This window comes from Piliocolobus tephrosceles, chromosome 3 (genome assembly GCF_002776525.5).
Source record: "Piliocolobus tephrosceles isolate RC106 chromosome 3, ASM277652v3, whole genome shotgun sequence".
Classification (NCBI taxonomy): domain Eukaryota; kingdom Metazoa; phylum Chordata; class Mammalia; order Primates; family Cercopithecidae; genus Piliocolobus; species Piliocolobus tephrosceles.
The window spans coordinates 36,878,024-36,895,105 of NC_045436.1; the positions used below are offsets into that span (position 1 = coordinate 36,878,024).

A 17,082-nucleotide genomic window follows, 5' to 3' on the forward strand; every position below is an offset into this window, starting at 1 on the left:
GCCAGGATGGTCTCGATCTCCTGACCTCATGATCCGCCCGTCTCGGCCTCCCAAAGTGCTGGGATTACAGGCTTGAGCCACCACGCCCGGCCAGGAATCCTTTTCTTTGGATGATGAAAATTTATTGCCTTCCCATGCGCCAAGTGCCATGTTAGATGCATAACTAGGATTTCATCATCTTGACAATCCAATGAGGTCAGCACCATTATCCTCCCTTTACAGGTGAGGAAACTAAAGTTCACAGGAGTTAAGAACCTTGCCCCATTTTCTCAATTTAGGGAATAGCTCAAATCTGAATCTAGATTCTCTGACTCCATAAGCCATGTTCTTTCTACCAGGTCACTTTTGACTTTTATGTGAGAAAGCTCTGGCTCTGGGTAGGACAGTGCCCTTCCCATGTGAGCATGTGAGGTTTTTTTGAGACAGATTCTCACTCTGTTGCCCAGGCTGGAGTGCAGTGACATGATCTTGGCTCACTGCAAACTCCACCTTCCTGGTTCAGACAATTGTCATACCCCAGCCTCCTGACTAGCTGGGATTACAGGTGCCTGCCACCACACCAGGCTAATTTTTGTATTTTTGGTAGAGACAGAGTTTCATCATGTTGGCCAGACTGGTCTCAAACTCCTGACCTCAGGTGATTCACCTGCCTCTGCCTCCCAAAGTACTGGGATAACAGGCACGAGCCACCGCTCCTGGCCTTCCATGTGAGCTTTGACATGCTTACAAATATTAAGTTTTTATGATTACTCCTAACATCTACAACTCACGCGCTGAATTTCTTACCTCTTCTGACTCTGGCAAAAACTTAAGAAATTCTCGCAAGGTCTCCGATCCATAATGCTCACTTTTTCCTTGATGAATATCTTCTACAATGGACCGAGGGGACCTTGAAAAGACAACGAATCACATTCCGTTTCCTGTTGGCTAGAGTGCCAACAGAGCTGCCAGCCAGTGGAAATCAAATATCCACCCTCCTTCCCATCCACCTCCTTCCCGGTCTGGCTGGCAGTTTTGTGTGAGTGCTCAGAACAGCCCCACTGCTTCAAAACAGGGAACCCCAACACTCCGCTCAAGGGCCCTTCACCCAGACCATCCTTGGACATCCCAAAAAGGCTGAAAGCATCAACAACCACGGGGAGTCTCTTCTGTTGCGAGAAAAATAATCCCCTTTGGTCTCACCGAAACCCCTGCGTAACCTTCTCCTTACACTTCAGAACACAAAACTCCAACTGCTATTTGACTCATCAGCCCAACCTCCACTGAAGGGTCGACACTAAAGGTGACTCTAAACGTGTCCCTGATGGGACAGGCTTGAATGGATGCCCTGGGGCAATTCTCCATATACTTCAAGCTACTATGTTATGTTTCCCTGAAGGAAAACAGCAGAAAGTGACAGTCACTTGCAGACTCATCAAGCCATGCTTCTAAGAAGGATTTGAAGGTGTGAGGAATTTGAATTTCAGCTCAGTCACACCCACAGACTTTGATAATGACAGCAGGGATATGACTAAAGCGTGCAAAATCTTACTTCTTAAATTGCTTAAGAAATATCCCAATGTTCATGCTCCGTTTTGCGTCCAAAATAGTAATCTGGAAAAAAAAATAGGGACACATAGGATTACTAAATTCAAATAAAAAGAGATGGAGAAAGTAGATAATTAAAACTGATCAAAATGCAACACTAATTTATCAGAGAACAATTCCCAATGTATAAATCTGGTGATTAACAGATATTCTTAACATAGTTTTACAAATATTAAAAGATTATCATCTCCCCAAGGTTTCTACAGTGGTATTATATTTCCTTAAATGTAATAATAAAACGTACCTATTTTAATATTATATAACTTTTAATATACAGATGGTCCCGACCTATGATGGTTCAACTTATGATTTTTCAAGTTTCTGTGGGCTTAGTGGGATATCAAATGCATTTTCTTTCTTTTTTTTTTTTTTTGAGACAGAGTCTCACTCTGTTGCCCAGGCTAGAGTGCAGTGACATCATCACAACTCAATGCAACCTCTGCCTACCGGGTCCAAGTGATTCTCCTGTCTCAGCCTCCCAAGGGCAGCTGGGATTACAGGCATGCACCACCATGCCTGGCTAATTTTGTATGTTTTGTAGAGATGGAGTTTCACCATGTTGTCCAGGCTGGTCTTAACTATTGACCTCAAGTGATCCACCTGCCTCGGCCTCTCAAAGTGCTGGGATTACAGCTGTGGGTCACCGTGCCCAGCCACATTTTCAACTTACAGCATTTTTTGACTTACAATGGGTTTTTAGGATGCAGCCCCATCATAAGCTGAGAAGTATCTGTAAAGTCAGTCATCCTTTAGTACCACAGGGGATGAGTTCCAGGACCCCTGAGGATACCAAAATCTAAGGATGTTCAAGTCTCATATAAAATTACATGTAAGTCTCATATAAAATTTTGCATATAATCTATGTACAACCTCCTGCATATATTAAATCATCTCTAGATTACTTGTAATATCTAATACAATGTAAATTATGTTATGTAAGTGGTTGTTAAACTGTATTTGTAAGTTTGTATTATTTTTTATTGTTGTATTGTTATTTTCTATTTTTTTCTGAATATTTTTGATTCATAGTTGGTTGAATTTGAGGATGCAGAATCTGCAGTCATGGAGGGAGGACCGTAAATACATACTTTAAATGTTTTTAATTTAGTAATTTCTTCTTAGAATAATATTGCCCACATTTAAAAGCCCCAATTTGGAAATGGATGTCTTGGCCTAACAAGAATCACGAGAGATTTGAACTGAGAAAATAAAAAACAACTCTGAAGATATGGCAGATTGAGTCCCAACCCTGATTTATGGATGTAAAAAAACCAATAAAGTCATATTTCAGAAACATCATTAAATTTTTTTCTAAAAGCAAAATTTCATTTCATTCAAAAAGTTTACATATGTCCAGCAGATCTTTTAGGAGAGTGTAAGGTAGTGTCCCACATTTTATTTACTCAAAATTTTCAAAAGAAAAATCTTGTGCTGTATACATTTCACCAAGGCTAAGATACTTTTTTGTTTGTTTGTTTGTTTTTGCATTTTCCTGATCTCTGGAATCAGGATGTCTTACAATACAGGGAATCTTTTTATTTAATGAAATCTGGAATAGCTATTCTGTCAAAACCAGATTTGGGCTGCAGCAGGATTTCACTGATCAAAATTTACAATTTTGGGTGGCTTTATCGGACTAGAAATTAGAACTTTTTTTTTTTGGCTGTTAAATACAGAAGCCATTTCTGTCTCTGGATGTAAACATTCAGGCTGCGTGGAGGAAAGATAACCTGAAAACTGCTGCATTTTTTTCCCATTTGTTTTTTGGTAAAGGGAGACTAGCTAAAATAGGAATGTTGTTACAATGCTCTTCCTTTCCAAATGTATGTGATTCACTGTGAACAAAAGAGAATCAGGTTTCAGACTAAATTCCTGATCTCTGGGTCTGCTTCTGAGTTTATAACCAGCAGCAAGACTGTTAACCAACGTTAATGTCACTTCCTGGCTATAAGGTTAAATTTTTACAAGAGTAAGGTTGCCTTCTTTTGAAGACCAATCTTTAACAATCACATTATTTACTAACCTCGGGGTTTATTTCATGTTAACACAATCACCTGCCAGCCATAAAATAAACTCCCAAGCTGAAAGGGTAGCCTCCTTATTGGAATCCTATCTAGGGACTGCAGTTCAAGTTCAGAGTAAAGGGAGGAGAGGGGAAGAGAGAAAGAAAGGGTGAGAATAAAATCTGTCAAACTCAACACCCTTTAAAAGCTCATACCAAAAAAGGAATCTCAATTTATTAAGACAGAAAACTGGGTTTACTATAATTCATAAATTAAAAGGCCATGCATAACTATATTGATATAGTTACACAGCACATTCAAAGAACTTCCTCTGCCTTCACCTAGGATGGATAAATGAAACAACTTGTTTCGTATTCCTTTCATAGAAGTGCCACCTTCTGCTGCAAATACATTCAACCCTTGACTGCAGTGCTCTCCCACGCCCCACATGAACTAAGCCCCACACTCATCCTGTTCACTCCTCAACCCTCTGGGACTCTCTTCACTTAGCCTAGATCCAGAGACACTGCTGCTGGAAAAGTGAAGGAGAAAATTACTCCTAGGATCTCTACTGGACAGGTAAGGAAAATGAGCCTCATAGACATCATTTTATGACTTTCCTAGAGCAGTGTTGAACTGACAGGCTAGCCTGGTTCTCTTTGACTCCTTTTCACTCTAGTGTCTGTGGGTTTTCATATTACTGGGCTTCCTACAGAGATGTAGCAAATGTTCCCTACCAGCATGGTGCTTGCATTGTCAGTTTTCTCCAGGAATGGGGGCAGATGTGTAAGAAGCTATATGTGTGCCTGGCCAAGTCCCCTGGTGACCCCAGAGCTGTATCTGGGAGATGATGGATGGGAATCATGTTCTCACCAGGCAAGAGAGCCTCCAGGGCCTGAGCCCTGGCCCTACAGGACCAGCCCACGGTGCCCCAACACAGGGGCAGCCCAGCTGTGGAAGCAGGCATCTCTACAGCTCAAGCTGTGTTTCAGAAACGAAGAGAATTCGGTGATATTCCTAAGGGATAACGTGGGCTGGCTGTGACTGAGCACCTTACAGGAAAAACAGAGCCCAGTACTTCACCCAAACAACATTAAAATGAGACAACTGATACCATTCAGAGACAGTCCCACTGGCTCCCGGCATCCTCAGATTTGCCTAGTGCCTGAGGAGTCTCTTTCTCCACTTTACCGCATTTGATCCTTCCAAAGCAGTATTATAAGAGTGACTGCTGAAGTCCTTTAAAGAGGGTTATCACTACACATGTAAATTAGCTTATCTCACTTCCCAAATGCTTGCTGTCTCAAAGTTGGGCCATTCAGAAACAAAGCCAGGTCAGGTTGGGTGGTGTTTTGGAACCATTCAGAGCAGTGGAATCTGCACATGGGATCCCAGTGGGACTCACTGGCTGCACACGCTGACAAATCAGAAGCAAGAAACTGCCCAAAGAATAGGGATAAACAAACCCAGCCAATGAGCAAACTGCATCATCCCCTCCTTCCCACCAGCTCCAATCAACAGGCCACACCAGGACATGCAGGCAGGACCGCCACAGAAGTCAGTGCCACGGTACAGTCAGCATACTGCAGAGTCCGTTAGCTCTTCCCCCAAAATTCCTACCAAAGAGTGGCAAACAAGGCAGCTAGAAATATAAGGTAACGAGGTAATTAATGCACTCAACTCATTTCAAGGATTTCCTACTAGGATGAGAAGGGGGCCTGGGCTCTACTCACAGTTTCCCCGCAACTGCCAGGGGGCCAGGGTTGTGCTGATACCCACTTAAAACAGTCAGCAGCGCTATGCCACTCAGTGAGGCGTGTGAATGGCTACACCACCACTCTTGCTAAAACCTTCAAATCAGCTCTCCTAGTTTATTCTACCACAACTTTTGTAGTTTCAATTCACTTCATCAATCCACTACAAAATCTGCCTCCCATATCCTTTGAAGGAAGAAGAAACTTCTTTTCAGTTGTGGTAAAATACAAATAACAATTACCATCATAACTTTTTTTTTTTAAGAGACAGGGTCTTGCTCTGTCACCTAGGCTGGAGTGTGGTGGTGTGATCATAGCTCACTGCAGCCTCAAACTCCTGGGCTCAAACAATCCTTCTGCATCAGCCTCCTGAGTAGCTGGGACTATGGATGTATGCTATCACACCTGGATAATTTTTAAGACTTTTTTTTGTGGAGATGAGGTCTCACTATGTTGCCCAGGCTAGTGTTGAATTCCTGGCCTCAAGCTATCCTCCTGTCTTGGCCTCCAGAAGTGCTGAGATTACAGGTTTGAGCCACTGTGCCTGGTCTATAACCATTTTCTTCTTCTTATTCCTATTACTGAGACAAGGTTTCACTCTGCTGCCCAGGCTGGAGTGCAGTGGCACTATCTCAGCTCACTGCAACCTCCACCACCCAGGCTCAAGCAATCCTCCTGCATCAGCCTCCCATGTAACGGGACTATAGGCACAAGCCACCATGTCTGGCTAATTTTTAAGTTTTTTGTAGAGATGGGGGTCTCACTAAATTGCCCAGGCTCCATAACAATTTTTAAGAATACAGTTCAGTGGCATTAAATACATCCACGTTGTTGTATAACCATCACCACTATCTATCCCCAGAGCACTTCATCTTGCAAAACTGAAACGTTGTACCCACTAAACAATTAACTCTCCGCCCAGTGCGGTGGCTCACACCTGTAATCCCAGCACATTGGGATGCTGAGGTGGGCAAATCACTTGAGGTCAGGAGTTCGAGACCAGCCTGGCCAACAAGAGGAAACCCTCTCTCTACTAAAAAATACAAAAAAATTAGCTGGGCATGGTGGCATGTGCATGTAGTCCCAGCTACTCAGGAGGCTGAGGCAGAAGAATTGCCAGGAGGCAGCGGTTGCAGTGAGCTGAGATCATGCCACTGCACTCCAGCCTGGGTGACAGAGGGAGACTCCATCTCAAAACAACAACAACAAAAAAAAAACAATTAACTCTCCATTCCCCCTCTCATTTCCTGGCAACCACCATTCTACTTTCTGTCTCTATAAATCTGGCTACTTTAGGTACTTCCTATGATGGAATCATACAGTATTTGTCCTTTGTGACTGGCTTATTTAGCCTAATGTCCTCAAGGTGAAGGCAGAAACTTTTAAACCAGTTTTGTTTATGTCAAAGGGGGCTTCTGTACCTACTTAAGTAACACTACATAGTGGCTATTTCCATCCCACTTCAAGTCCTGAAAAACAAAAATGTAAAGATCTTCCTCTATCCTCCAATATGGACCTAGCTTTCAGGTTTTGATGGTTTTTCATTTTCTTTTTCACGTTTAGTTGGCTGTCAATTGGAAATTGTTATTTCCCCCAACTTTGGGGGAAAAAAAATGAAAAACCAGTTGAAGCACATTTTTTTTCAAATGTATTTGAAATGCTCTATCTAGTTCTATGGTTCTGGATTGTGAGCAATCCCGAAATTCTAGAACATACCGGCATCATAACAAAAGGTGAGAATGACTGACAGCTGAATTACAGCGTGGGAGAATAAAATATTTAATATTACTTGTCATAAATTTAGAAAAACCAATCTTCCTTCCATCCTTCCCTTCTCTCTGTCTCTGTCTCTCTGTCTCTCTCTCTCCTCTGTGGTCTTCTTTTTCTAATTAGCCACTTTATTTATTTCCTAGATGGTCAACGTTAGATGGCTGCAGACATCATAGTGAATGACCTCAGGTGTTTCAATATTTGTGTTTTTTTTGTGAGCCCCAATTTTGATCTGTTGATGCCTCATAAGCTGATCCCTTTGTGCTCTTGGTTCAGTTCTGTCCAGTTCAGTAACTTTTTGTTTCCTTTGGAAGATACCAAATGGCTAAGATAGAGCCCTCCCTTTAAGAGCTGGTCAGACTGTAGAGGGAGACACACACACCCTCAGCTAACACTGGTGAAAGGCTCCCAGGAGGCCTGAGGAATGTCAGTAATAGAGGGTCAGGAACTACAGAGCTTCTCAGGGGACGGGATCAGCAACTCTGAGAAGAAGATGAGTTTAAGCTGAATCTCTCTATTCTCATCCCCAGCAATATGTCTTTATTTCTAATTGCTTTATTGTGGTTTAATTATTATTATACTATCATATCTACAGTCTCTTTGAGTTAATTTTTAGTTAACAAAGATACAAGGATAGTAATATTTCATAACTTCCCATACTAAATGTCTTCTTTTTTTCTTTTCTTTTCTTTTTTTTTTTTTTTTGAGACAGAGTCTCACTCTGTTGCCCAAGCTAGAGCATAGTGGCGCGATCTCCGCTCACGGCAACCTCCCCCACCCGCGTTCAAGCGATTCTCATCCGTCAGCTTCCTGAGGGGCTGGGATTACAGGCATGTAACATCATGCCCGGCTAATGTTTGTATTTTTAGTAGAGACAGGGTTTCACCATGTTGGCCAGGCTGGTCTCGAACTCCTGGCCTCAAGTGATCTGCCTGCCTCGGCCTCCCACAGTGCTGGGACTACAGGTGCGAGCCACCGTGCCCGGCCCCATACTAAATGTTCTAACTCACTATTTAAATGTTGTTCTTTCTAAGTTCAGCCATTCTCCCATCTTCCCTATCTTGCAGCAAATTTCTTGCTTGCAAGTACAATGGAACTTATTAGTAATGATGTGTAAGGCTTTAAAGTATAAACCAATCACATAATGTCGGGCTGTTTCTATAGGAGGTTATGATATTTCAAGGGTCATAGTCTGTGCCTGGGCAGGTTTGAACCTCCAGAACTGCAGCCTGTGTTGTAATGTGGTGATGCTGTGGCTCGGGGCTCAGGAGCAGTGCCTCTGCTGAACAGGCTGCAGAGGGAATTCTGCAGTCCACACAGACAGACGGTAGGACTATTACTTTTGACCCTGGACTCCGCTTACTGCAAAGTGAGTTGGAAGATTTATTACTGATCTTTGTTAGACAATAACCCTGCTGAGTTCCAACTTCTTCAGAAGAAAATTGAAGGAAGGAAGAAAACAGCATGTACCATATTCTTTTACTGCAAAAGAAGTATATATAATACTTCTAGTCATGCTACAGATAACATGAAAATTGAAAATAATTCTGGATAGTCTCAGTTATGGGACAACATTACCTAATGCACTTAAAGGGATCATTCTCAACTATTTATCATACCCAAATACTAAAGAATTGCAGAGTTAGATTATCTTATGATACACAGTCATGGTGATTTACTTTTTCTTTCTAGTATGCTGTCTCTCAGACTAGGACCTACAAGTGTTAAAAGCAAAGATTTCTGTACACCCATGTACATAGTCACAAGAGCCAAAAGGTGGAAGCAACCCAGCTGTCCATCAACAGATGAGTGGATAAACTAATGTGGTCTATACATACGATGGAATAGTATTCAGCTTTAAAATTCTGACACATGCTACAACACGGATGAACCTTGAGGACATTATGCTAAGTGAAATAAACCAGTGACAAAAAAGACAAATATGACATGATTCCACCTACAGGAGGTACCTAAAGGAGTCCAACTTATAGAAACAGCAAGTAGAATGATGGCTGCCAGGGGCTAGGGAAAGAGGGGAACGGACAGTTCTGATTTAACAGGTATGGAGTTTCAGTTCCGCAGGATGAAAAGTGTTCTGGAGAGGGAAGGTGATGATGGTTGCATAACAATGTGGATGTACTTAGTGTCAACAAACTGTTTAAAAATGGTTAGGCCAGGCACAGTGGTTCACGCCTGTAATCCCAGCACTTTGGGAGGCTGAGGTGGGCAGATCACTTGAGGTCAGGAGTTCGAGACCAGCTGGGTCAAAATGGTGAAACCCCATGTCTACTAAAAATACAAAAATTAGCTGGGTATTGTGGCATGCCCCTGTCATCCCAGCTACTCAGGAGGCTGAGGAATGAGACTCTCCTGAACCCAGAAGGCGGAGGTTGCAGTGAGCCAAGAGTGTACCGCTGTACTCCAGCCTGGGTGACAGAACGAGACTCTGTTTCAAAAAAAAAAATACTTTTTAAAAATGGTTAAGATGCTAAATTTTAGGCCGGGCGCGGTGGCTCAAGCCTGTAATCCCAGGACTTTGGGAGGCCGAGACGGGCGGATGACGAGGTCAGGAGATCGAGACCATCCTGGCTAACACAGTGACACCCCCCTCTCTACTAAAAAATACAAAAAACTAGCCGGGCGACGTGGTGGGCGCCTGTAGTTCCAGCTACTTGGGAGGCTGAGGCAGGAGAATGGCGTGAACCCGGGAGGTGGAGCTTGCAGTGAGCTGAGATCCGGCCACTGCACTCCAGCCTGGGCGACAGAGCGAGACTGTGTCTCAAAAGAACATAGTGTGAGAAGGGATGCTAAATGTTATGTTATATATTATTTCACCACAATTAAAAATAATTTTGGCCGGGCGCGGTGGCTCAAGCCTGTAATCCCAGCACTTTGGGAGGCCGAGATGGGCGGATCACGAGGTCAGGAGGTCGAGACCATCCTGGCTAACACGGTGAAACCCCGTCTCTACTAAAAACTACAAAAAACTAGCCGGGCGAGGTGGCGGCGCCTGTAGTCCCAGCTACCGGGGAGGCTGAGGCAGGAGAATGGCGTAAACCCGGGAGGCGGAGCTTGCAGTGAGCTGAGATCCGGCCACAGCACTCCAGCCCGGGTGACAGAGCGAGACTCCGTCTCAAAAAAAAAAAAAAATTTTAAGACCATTTAAAAAATAATTCTTAAAAAATAAGTTAATGCAAAAGTGTAAAAATCTGCGTAGGGTGCAGGGGTGGAGGAAGGTAATTGAGAAAGAGTATTTTTTTCCCTGAATTTCAGATCTGCTTTAGAAATGGACATCTCTGCTTCTATCATAGCTGAGAAAAGATGCCACACCCCTGCCACTTTCCTCTCTCTCTCTCTCTCTCTGAGTGGTTCTTAACCTCTCTTTAATTTGGGAACATAAAGCAGCAAGTTCCCCTTAGCCTCTTGAAATTTTCCCAATTCACAAACGATGCCACCTACTCTAGCCTGACAGCTGCCTCCCCGGGACACGGTGAGCTAGCCCTCTTCTGTTACAGGTGCTCTGGTGAGACACAGGCCTCCTTTCCATGTGGGCCCACCCAATAGTTACTTCAGTATTCTTGAATTTCAGTAAAGAGAGCTGGGAGACAATAGTGAGAAATGACCTACTGTACAATAAAGAACCTCTGTTGGGAGCTGGGGCAAAGGCCAGGGTACTAAGGAAATGACTTCTTGCTCCTTCCAATATTGAAAGGATACTCCAGCAAATAAAAGGACTTTGCATAAAAGGAAGAGACAGGCAAGCCTGTGTTCAGCACTGATGGCACTAAGGGTTCTCATGAAGATTTCCTTCTCAAATTTATGCCACAGTTTCCATATAACCCCAGTGTTTCCTGCATTTCATAAAAAATAGACTCTTAGCTATTTCAACAGGAGATCACACAATCAGCTTTAAGGGCTCCCCAGTGAATTAGTGGAGAGAAGGAGTTAACATGTTGCTGAGCCAGAAAGAGAAAAGAGGTCAATACTGTTGGCTCAAGAATTCAATAATGCATGGAGCTCCTACTGCATCCCAGGGCCCTGCCCATTCTCTTATCTAATCAGCTCCATCTCTGACCTGTTTTCTCTGCTCCTTTACGACATTTTTAAATGATGAATTTCTGTTGTCTTTCCCTGTTTCATTGTTGTGCTTTGTGTGTGTGTGTGTGGGGGGGGGGGGCAGCATTCTTTCCTTTTATTTTTATTTATATTTATCTTTTCTAGCAGGTAGAGGTTTCTTCAAGTTTCTAAATTGACAGTGTTTATAAATGTAATTTTTGATGCACTTTCTGTAATATATGGTGATCTGCAGCTCTGGGGTCATGCTTTCAGTTCATTTCCTGAAACTTAATAGCTTTATTTTTTCTCAAAGTAACACATTTAGTGTTAACTAGAAACATCCTTCCTATACAATCTTTCTGAAAACAGCTTTATGCTTTGTCTCTTTGGAAGCCTCTGTTCCCCAACAGCCATAATCTAGTTCAGAGATCTGAGGAATGAAGGCCATCTCGAAACACTTGTTATATAAAAACTAGAGGAGAAAATAAGGGTAAAATCCTAAGGATGGACGTCAGCTGATGATGTTATTTAACAAAAGGTAGTCTGCCCCAGTCAGCTCCAGTTCATTCCAGATAACCAATTTTAGAAACTCAGTTTTTGTTTCAACAGAGACTAACGATCCTGGACTTCGGCAGAATTCTCCAACAGGGGAACCTTCAGCAGATGTGCTAGAGATAGGGGCAGTGATCCCAAACAGCATGTTTTCTGCATGAGGTCATAATCCACCAGGGCGTCTGGGAGGATACAGCACGCACACTTCTTACACTTTCTCAATACTCAGTTCAAGCTCATCGTAAAGACCCTGCCTATCATTTCCAAGGCACATTTGCTTCCATTATCTCATTTCTTAGGGATGTCTAGCCAATTGTTTCAAATGTACACACATCCCAAAACACAAAACAATGCAGTATGTGGAGGATTAGCCCTCCACCTTGCATTCTTACCTCTTCTCGAGCTTCTCTGAAGGATGAATTTGAAGTTCTTCCTCTCCTAGGAAGGGAAGACTTGGTGGTGTCTTCCTGCTGTCCAAAGAGCTCCTCAATGGTCTTTGTATCAATTTGGTAGTGATGCTCCTGCCTGGCTGCCAAGGTCCAGATGTTGGTTTTGCCCCGAACTTGCTCCTCCGGAATAGTTTTCCAAAAAAAGCTTCTCATTCGCTTCTTCTTACCAAGGTGGCTATAGCCGTTCATATGAGTAGCTGGGGGTGGGCCTGGTGGAGCAGGTGGGATGGGAGGTTCCCCAGGAAGTGGAGGTGGTGGGGGTGGAGGAGGGGAGGAAGGACACTCTTCCCTTGAACATGAACATGCTGGAGATGGAGGGGGTGGAGGAGGAGGTGGAGGAGGTGCTGGAGGCGGTGTCTGCCCAATCATGAATCCAGGTGCCGTGGCAATATTCCCATTTTCTTTATCACTGGCCAAGGAGACACAATTCATAACATGCATAGTACTGTCGCCTCCTATGGAGATAATTTCTTGGCCTTGGAGAAGACGACACAAACATCAAACTTGTGTAGCACTTTTTCACCTGCTATCTGCCGCCAGAATAAAGGGCAACTGTCCTCTTCCAAACCTACCAAGATAAAACGAATATAAAATTAGTTACAGACAAACAGTTCCACATCAGCATCTCCCTTCAGAGGCTAGATCAATCCTCTCATATGAGTTGGATATGAAAATCAATGAAGGGCAACACATCCCAAGTTGCATTACAAGGAACCGATGCTTTTCTAAGTGTGAATCAAATTTTACTACCTGGAAATTCTGCCAAAAAAATTGCAACAAATCCAATTGGAAACCTTACATTAACCAACAAAGCACATACATATTGAGAGCCTGCTATAGGCTCAGCAAGTATTGCTCACTTTATGAATAAACTACTTGTTTACTAACTAGTTTGTTCTCTTTGGACAATGGTTGCCCAACCCCTAGGGAAACTGCCTAAATTGCTGAAGCATTAGGCATTAGTGACCCTACCTTTTTCCAGTCTGGACACGTCTCCTACCAATCTGGGTCAAAAAAAGGCATCTTGCACCTTGGACGGATAAGGCAGGGCATTTGGAGATGTATAATAATGGCCTAGCTCATTTCCCTGGAATCAGGGCCACCATATTTCTGCTCTACCTGGTGATGTGGCTTTCCCTCAAATAGAGAAAAGAACAGCAGATATGAAAAATGAGATTCCAGCCCTAAATCAAGCTTTACTGCTTACAGTTTTAGACAAGTCACTTCGCCTCACTAGACTTCCATTTTCTCATTTGTAAAATTAGGAGAACACATTAAAGGACCTCTATCATCTTGGATTCTAGTTAAGCCACTCTTTGGAAACCATCACCTACCTCTTCTGCTTCTGACACTTTTAGCAAAGAAGAGATATGCCCAAGGACACGCTGCCCATGTCACATCTACCCCATGTCCCTTATACACAGTCACCAACTTACTTTAGTGGGTTGCATTTTTATGGAATTTCAAATGTTTGTTTTTGATGCTGGGCTGTTACCGATCTGATGTGAGAGGTCAAAACAACTAAATTTCTTCAGATATAAGAACAGGTAAGTGGGAGTGCAGAAAAGGCCCCATGTAGGCTATTGAGTGAGCACCCCAACTAGATGGGAGTGTGGAAAGGGGACTATTTCCTCCAGATCACAAAGGGCCATACACAATGGCTTTTTACACTGCACTTCGGGATGTAGTTATCTTTTTACAGCACCACTGTCAAAGCCCATACTTACAAACCATAAGTTAATCAAATAATTTTGGACTACACAGAAGTAAACAATCTGATCTCACAGATTCAAATATTACAAAATGATTTACATAGAACCATATCCGAAAGACAGGGCTGCCTTGGGAATAACAGTGGAGATTCTAGGAATAGACTGCTTTTTCTCAGAAAGTTCTGCTGCTTTCAAGATGTGCAACGTGAGCTGAGGTCAGTAACGTCACCTACATTTCAGCATCTCATCTACAATATAAGGAAATACTTGTTCCATTGGTTTGTATAAAAGTAAAGAGCTAACACATGTATGGTCCTTACCAAGATGCCTGGTACACAGTTAGCTATTATTTATAACAATAACAAGCTGTTATCACATGTGCATATAATTTTCCTTTATTTTCACAGATATTACATTTGCTTTAACATATGTACTGGGTTTATAGATAAAATGCCAAGTTACCCCTGACTGCTAGGAACAAACTTGTAATATTTCCATTCTTTGCTATCGAAGTTTGTGAGATCTGTCCTTTCTCAATTCTTGGTGATCATCTATTAAATTGTCTCCATATTTCAAAAGCAAATATTTTAATGAAACATTTGAATATTGGCGTTCTGAAAACTGCCTCTATATGGAAGGAAAACGGCATTTCCAGCTATTAATTGGATACTTTAAAAAATCATTTTAACCATTTTTAAGTGTGCAATTTAGTGACATTAAGTACATTCACAGTGTTGCACAGCCATCACCACTGAATAATTTTTAAATACATAAAATAGACATTTTTTTTCAAGCTGACATACAGCTCACTTGAGATGCAACTGGCTTCTAGAAGGAGTTTTCATAATTATCATTAGGGGCATAACTAGGCTGTTTTCATAGTTGGCACCCTTAAAGCAAATGACTCATTGTCAATTACAGTTTATAGTTATATTTGAACTCTTCTTTTTCAAGACTGTGCAGGTAATTTTGGCGGTTTATCCTTACATATTTAAAAATACTTTGGTACATAAAACATCTCATGTATAGAAGACTGGTTAATCCTCCAATTTACCTCCAATTCCAGATATGCTGACTTATTTATAGATTATCCCTCTTACGAATGGTGATAAGCTCAAAAAGTCTCCAATCTAGAAAGCAATAACTCATTCCGTGCTGCATATGTACAGATGTGCCACTAAATCTCACAATGCAAATACAGAGATATTGACAAAGACTAAGGAAGACTATATACTCCAAGGTTAAGCAACCTCACTGTTTCCTAACAACAAAGCCAGAAAGGTGCATGTTTTAGTACTGTGCTTTGCACAGAGGAAGTGTCAGATAAACAATTGTCAAAGTAAAAAGTGACACTTGTTAGCTCTGTATTGGGATGATTCTAACCAATGCCCCATGTAAAAGAATGTTATTTTTAAGTTAAAGGAAACAAAAGAAAATGTACCACACTGCCCCTGGTATGCTGTCTGATTAATTTTTTCCCAGGGTAACACACAAGGATCCTAGCCCCCCAACAGCTTCTAATGAATAGGTTCGCCAGCAATGATTAGCCAAGACGCTAATGCTTTTACTACCCTTACTCCAATAGGGTTTCCCCCTGGGCCAGGATGTCCAATGTGAAAGAGGTGGCCGGAAAAGCAGAGTACAGACAGAATTCTAACCCTTTCCACAGCCACATGGGAATTAAAATAGAGAATATACAAAAGAACGCTGGATTTGCTGCAGTACTACCCACAGTAGAGATGCAAACACACTCTCTCCAGGTACACTAGGAGAACGCAGGAGATGCCACAGCCCTAACAGACCACACTGACTGCCTGTTTCTCACAGCTGTCAACTGCCAGTAGGGACAACGGGATTAGCCCCCACTCTGTCTGGAAAATGCTAAGTAGTCCCATCAATCTGCCCCCAGGGAAGAGAGAGACAGGCCTGTATGTAAGAGCTCAGCTACAGGTTGGAGACCTCAGCAACAGGATGAGGATAGCTGCTAAGGCTGACAAGTGCCCAGCTCTGAGTAAAATGCAGAGCTGTCATGGCTGGGTTCTGAAGATGGGAATGTCTCTTCAAGTCCCCTAAGTGCTACTCATGACCCATCAGAGTTGTGTTTGAGTGATGGACTCTCCCAAAGAGGCTGTATAGCTCAGTTGAGCATCTTTTAAGTATATGAAATTTCAATAAAGCAATGCTGTGATCATGTACTTAACTTTCAGTTAATTGGCAGGCAAAAAATATTAGAACGTTCATTAAGGGTCTTCAAAGCCGTCCCCGGCCCCCTCCTAAGCTCTCTTGCCTAAACAGCCCGCTGTACTTTTTCCTTGGTGTCAAAAACATCCCTAGAAGTTCTAGTCTCGGCCAGGCGTGGTGGCTCACGCCTGTAATCCCAGCACTTTGGGAGGCCGAGGTGGGCAAATCAGGAGATGAGGAGATCAAGACCATCCTGTCCAACATGGTGAAACCCGTCTCTACTAAAACACACACACACATACACACACACACACACACACACACACACACACGCAGTAGCTGGGCGTGGTGGCGCGCGCCTGTAGTCCCAGCTACTTGGGAGGCTGAGGCAGGAGAATCGCTTGAATCAGGGAGTCGGAGGTTGCGGAGGCGGAGCCGAGATCTCGCCACAGCACTCCAGAGCCAGACTCTGTCTCAACAACAAAACAACAATAACCAAAAATAGAAGTTCTAGTTTCTTGAAGGGAATCAAGAAAAAAAGAGTAGGTAGGCTTCATCTCACAGTGTATTTAAGGGGACAGCATGTTCCTGGACGTCAGTTTGGAGCTCAGGACTTTTTTGAACGAGGACCAGTGGGGTCTTGGTGCTCAGCTGGTCACTCACTCCTTTGGTCAACAATAATCAAAAGGAACATCAAGGAAAACCTGCTAGAAACCTTTCCCCTTGACTCCTGGCATGTGCCATAGATGAGGTGGGGGCAGGAAGGGCTGGCCCACATGCTTCTGATGACAAACCAGGGCAGAGCAAGCCGAGTTCGGAGAGCAGACGTAGAGAAACACACAGCCCTATTTTATTGCATTTGGGAGAGAAGAAAAGGATGGGGAAAGTATGGACAATTCTAAACTGGAATTCTTACTCTCACTACACTAATTCAGGAAAAGGCTCCTCCACCACCACTTATCTTTCAAAACTTTTCTTGATTATTAAACACAGAATGTCAGTCGGTACAACTACACAG

The 17,082-nt window shown here is 42.9% G+C and overlaps 1 protein-coding gene across 2 annotated transcripts in view; it reads right to left on the minus strand.

The window, feature by feature from the left end:
• Nucleotides 1-17,082, minus strand: part of FHDC1 (FH2 domain containing 1) — a 41,044-nt gene that overhangs the window by 22,447 nt on the left and 1,515 nt on the right. For both annotated transcript variants that reach the window (XM_023227747.3, XM_031935311.1), the window contains exons 2-4: nucleotides 12,115-12,739; nucleotides 1,532-1,593; nucleotides 787-889 (exon numbers count right to left, since the gene is read on the minus strand). In XM_023227747.3, coding sequence (XP_023083515.1) covers nucleotides 787-889; nucleotides 1,532-1,593; nucleotides 12,115-12,612 — 663 coding nt within the window. In that variant the 5' untranslated portion in view covers nucleotides 12,613-12,739. The remainder of the gene's footprint in view (nucleotides 1-786; nucleotides 890-1,531; nucleotides 1,594-12,114; nucleotides 12,740-17,082) is intronic.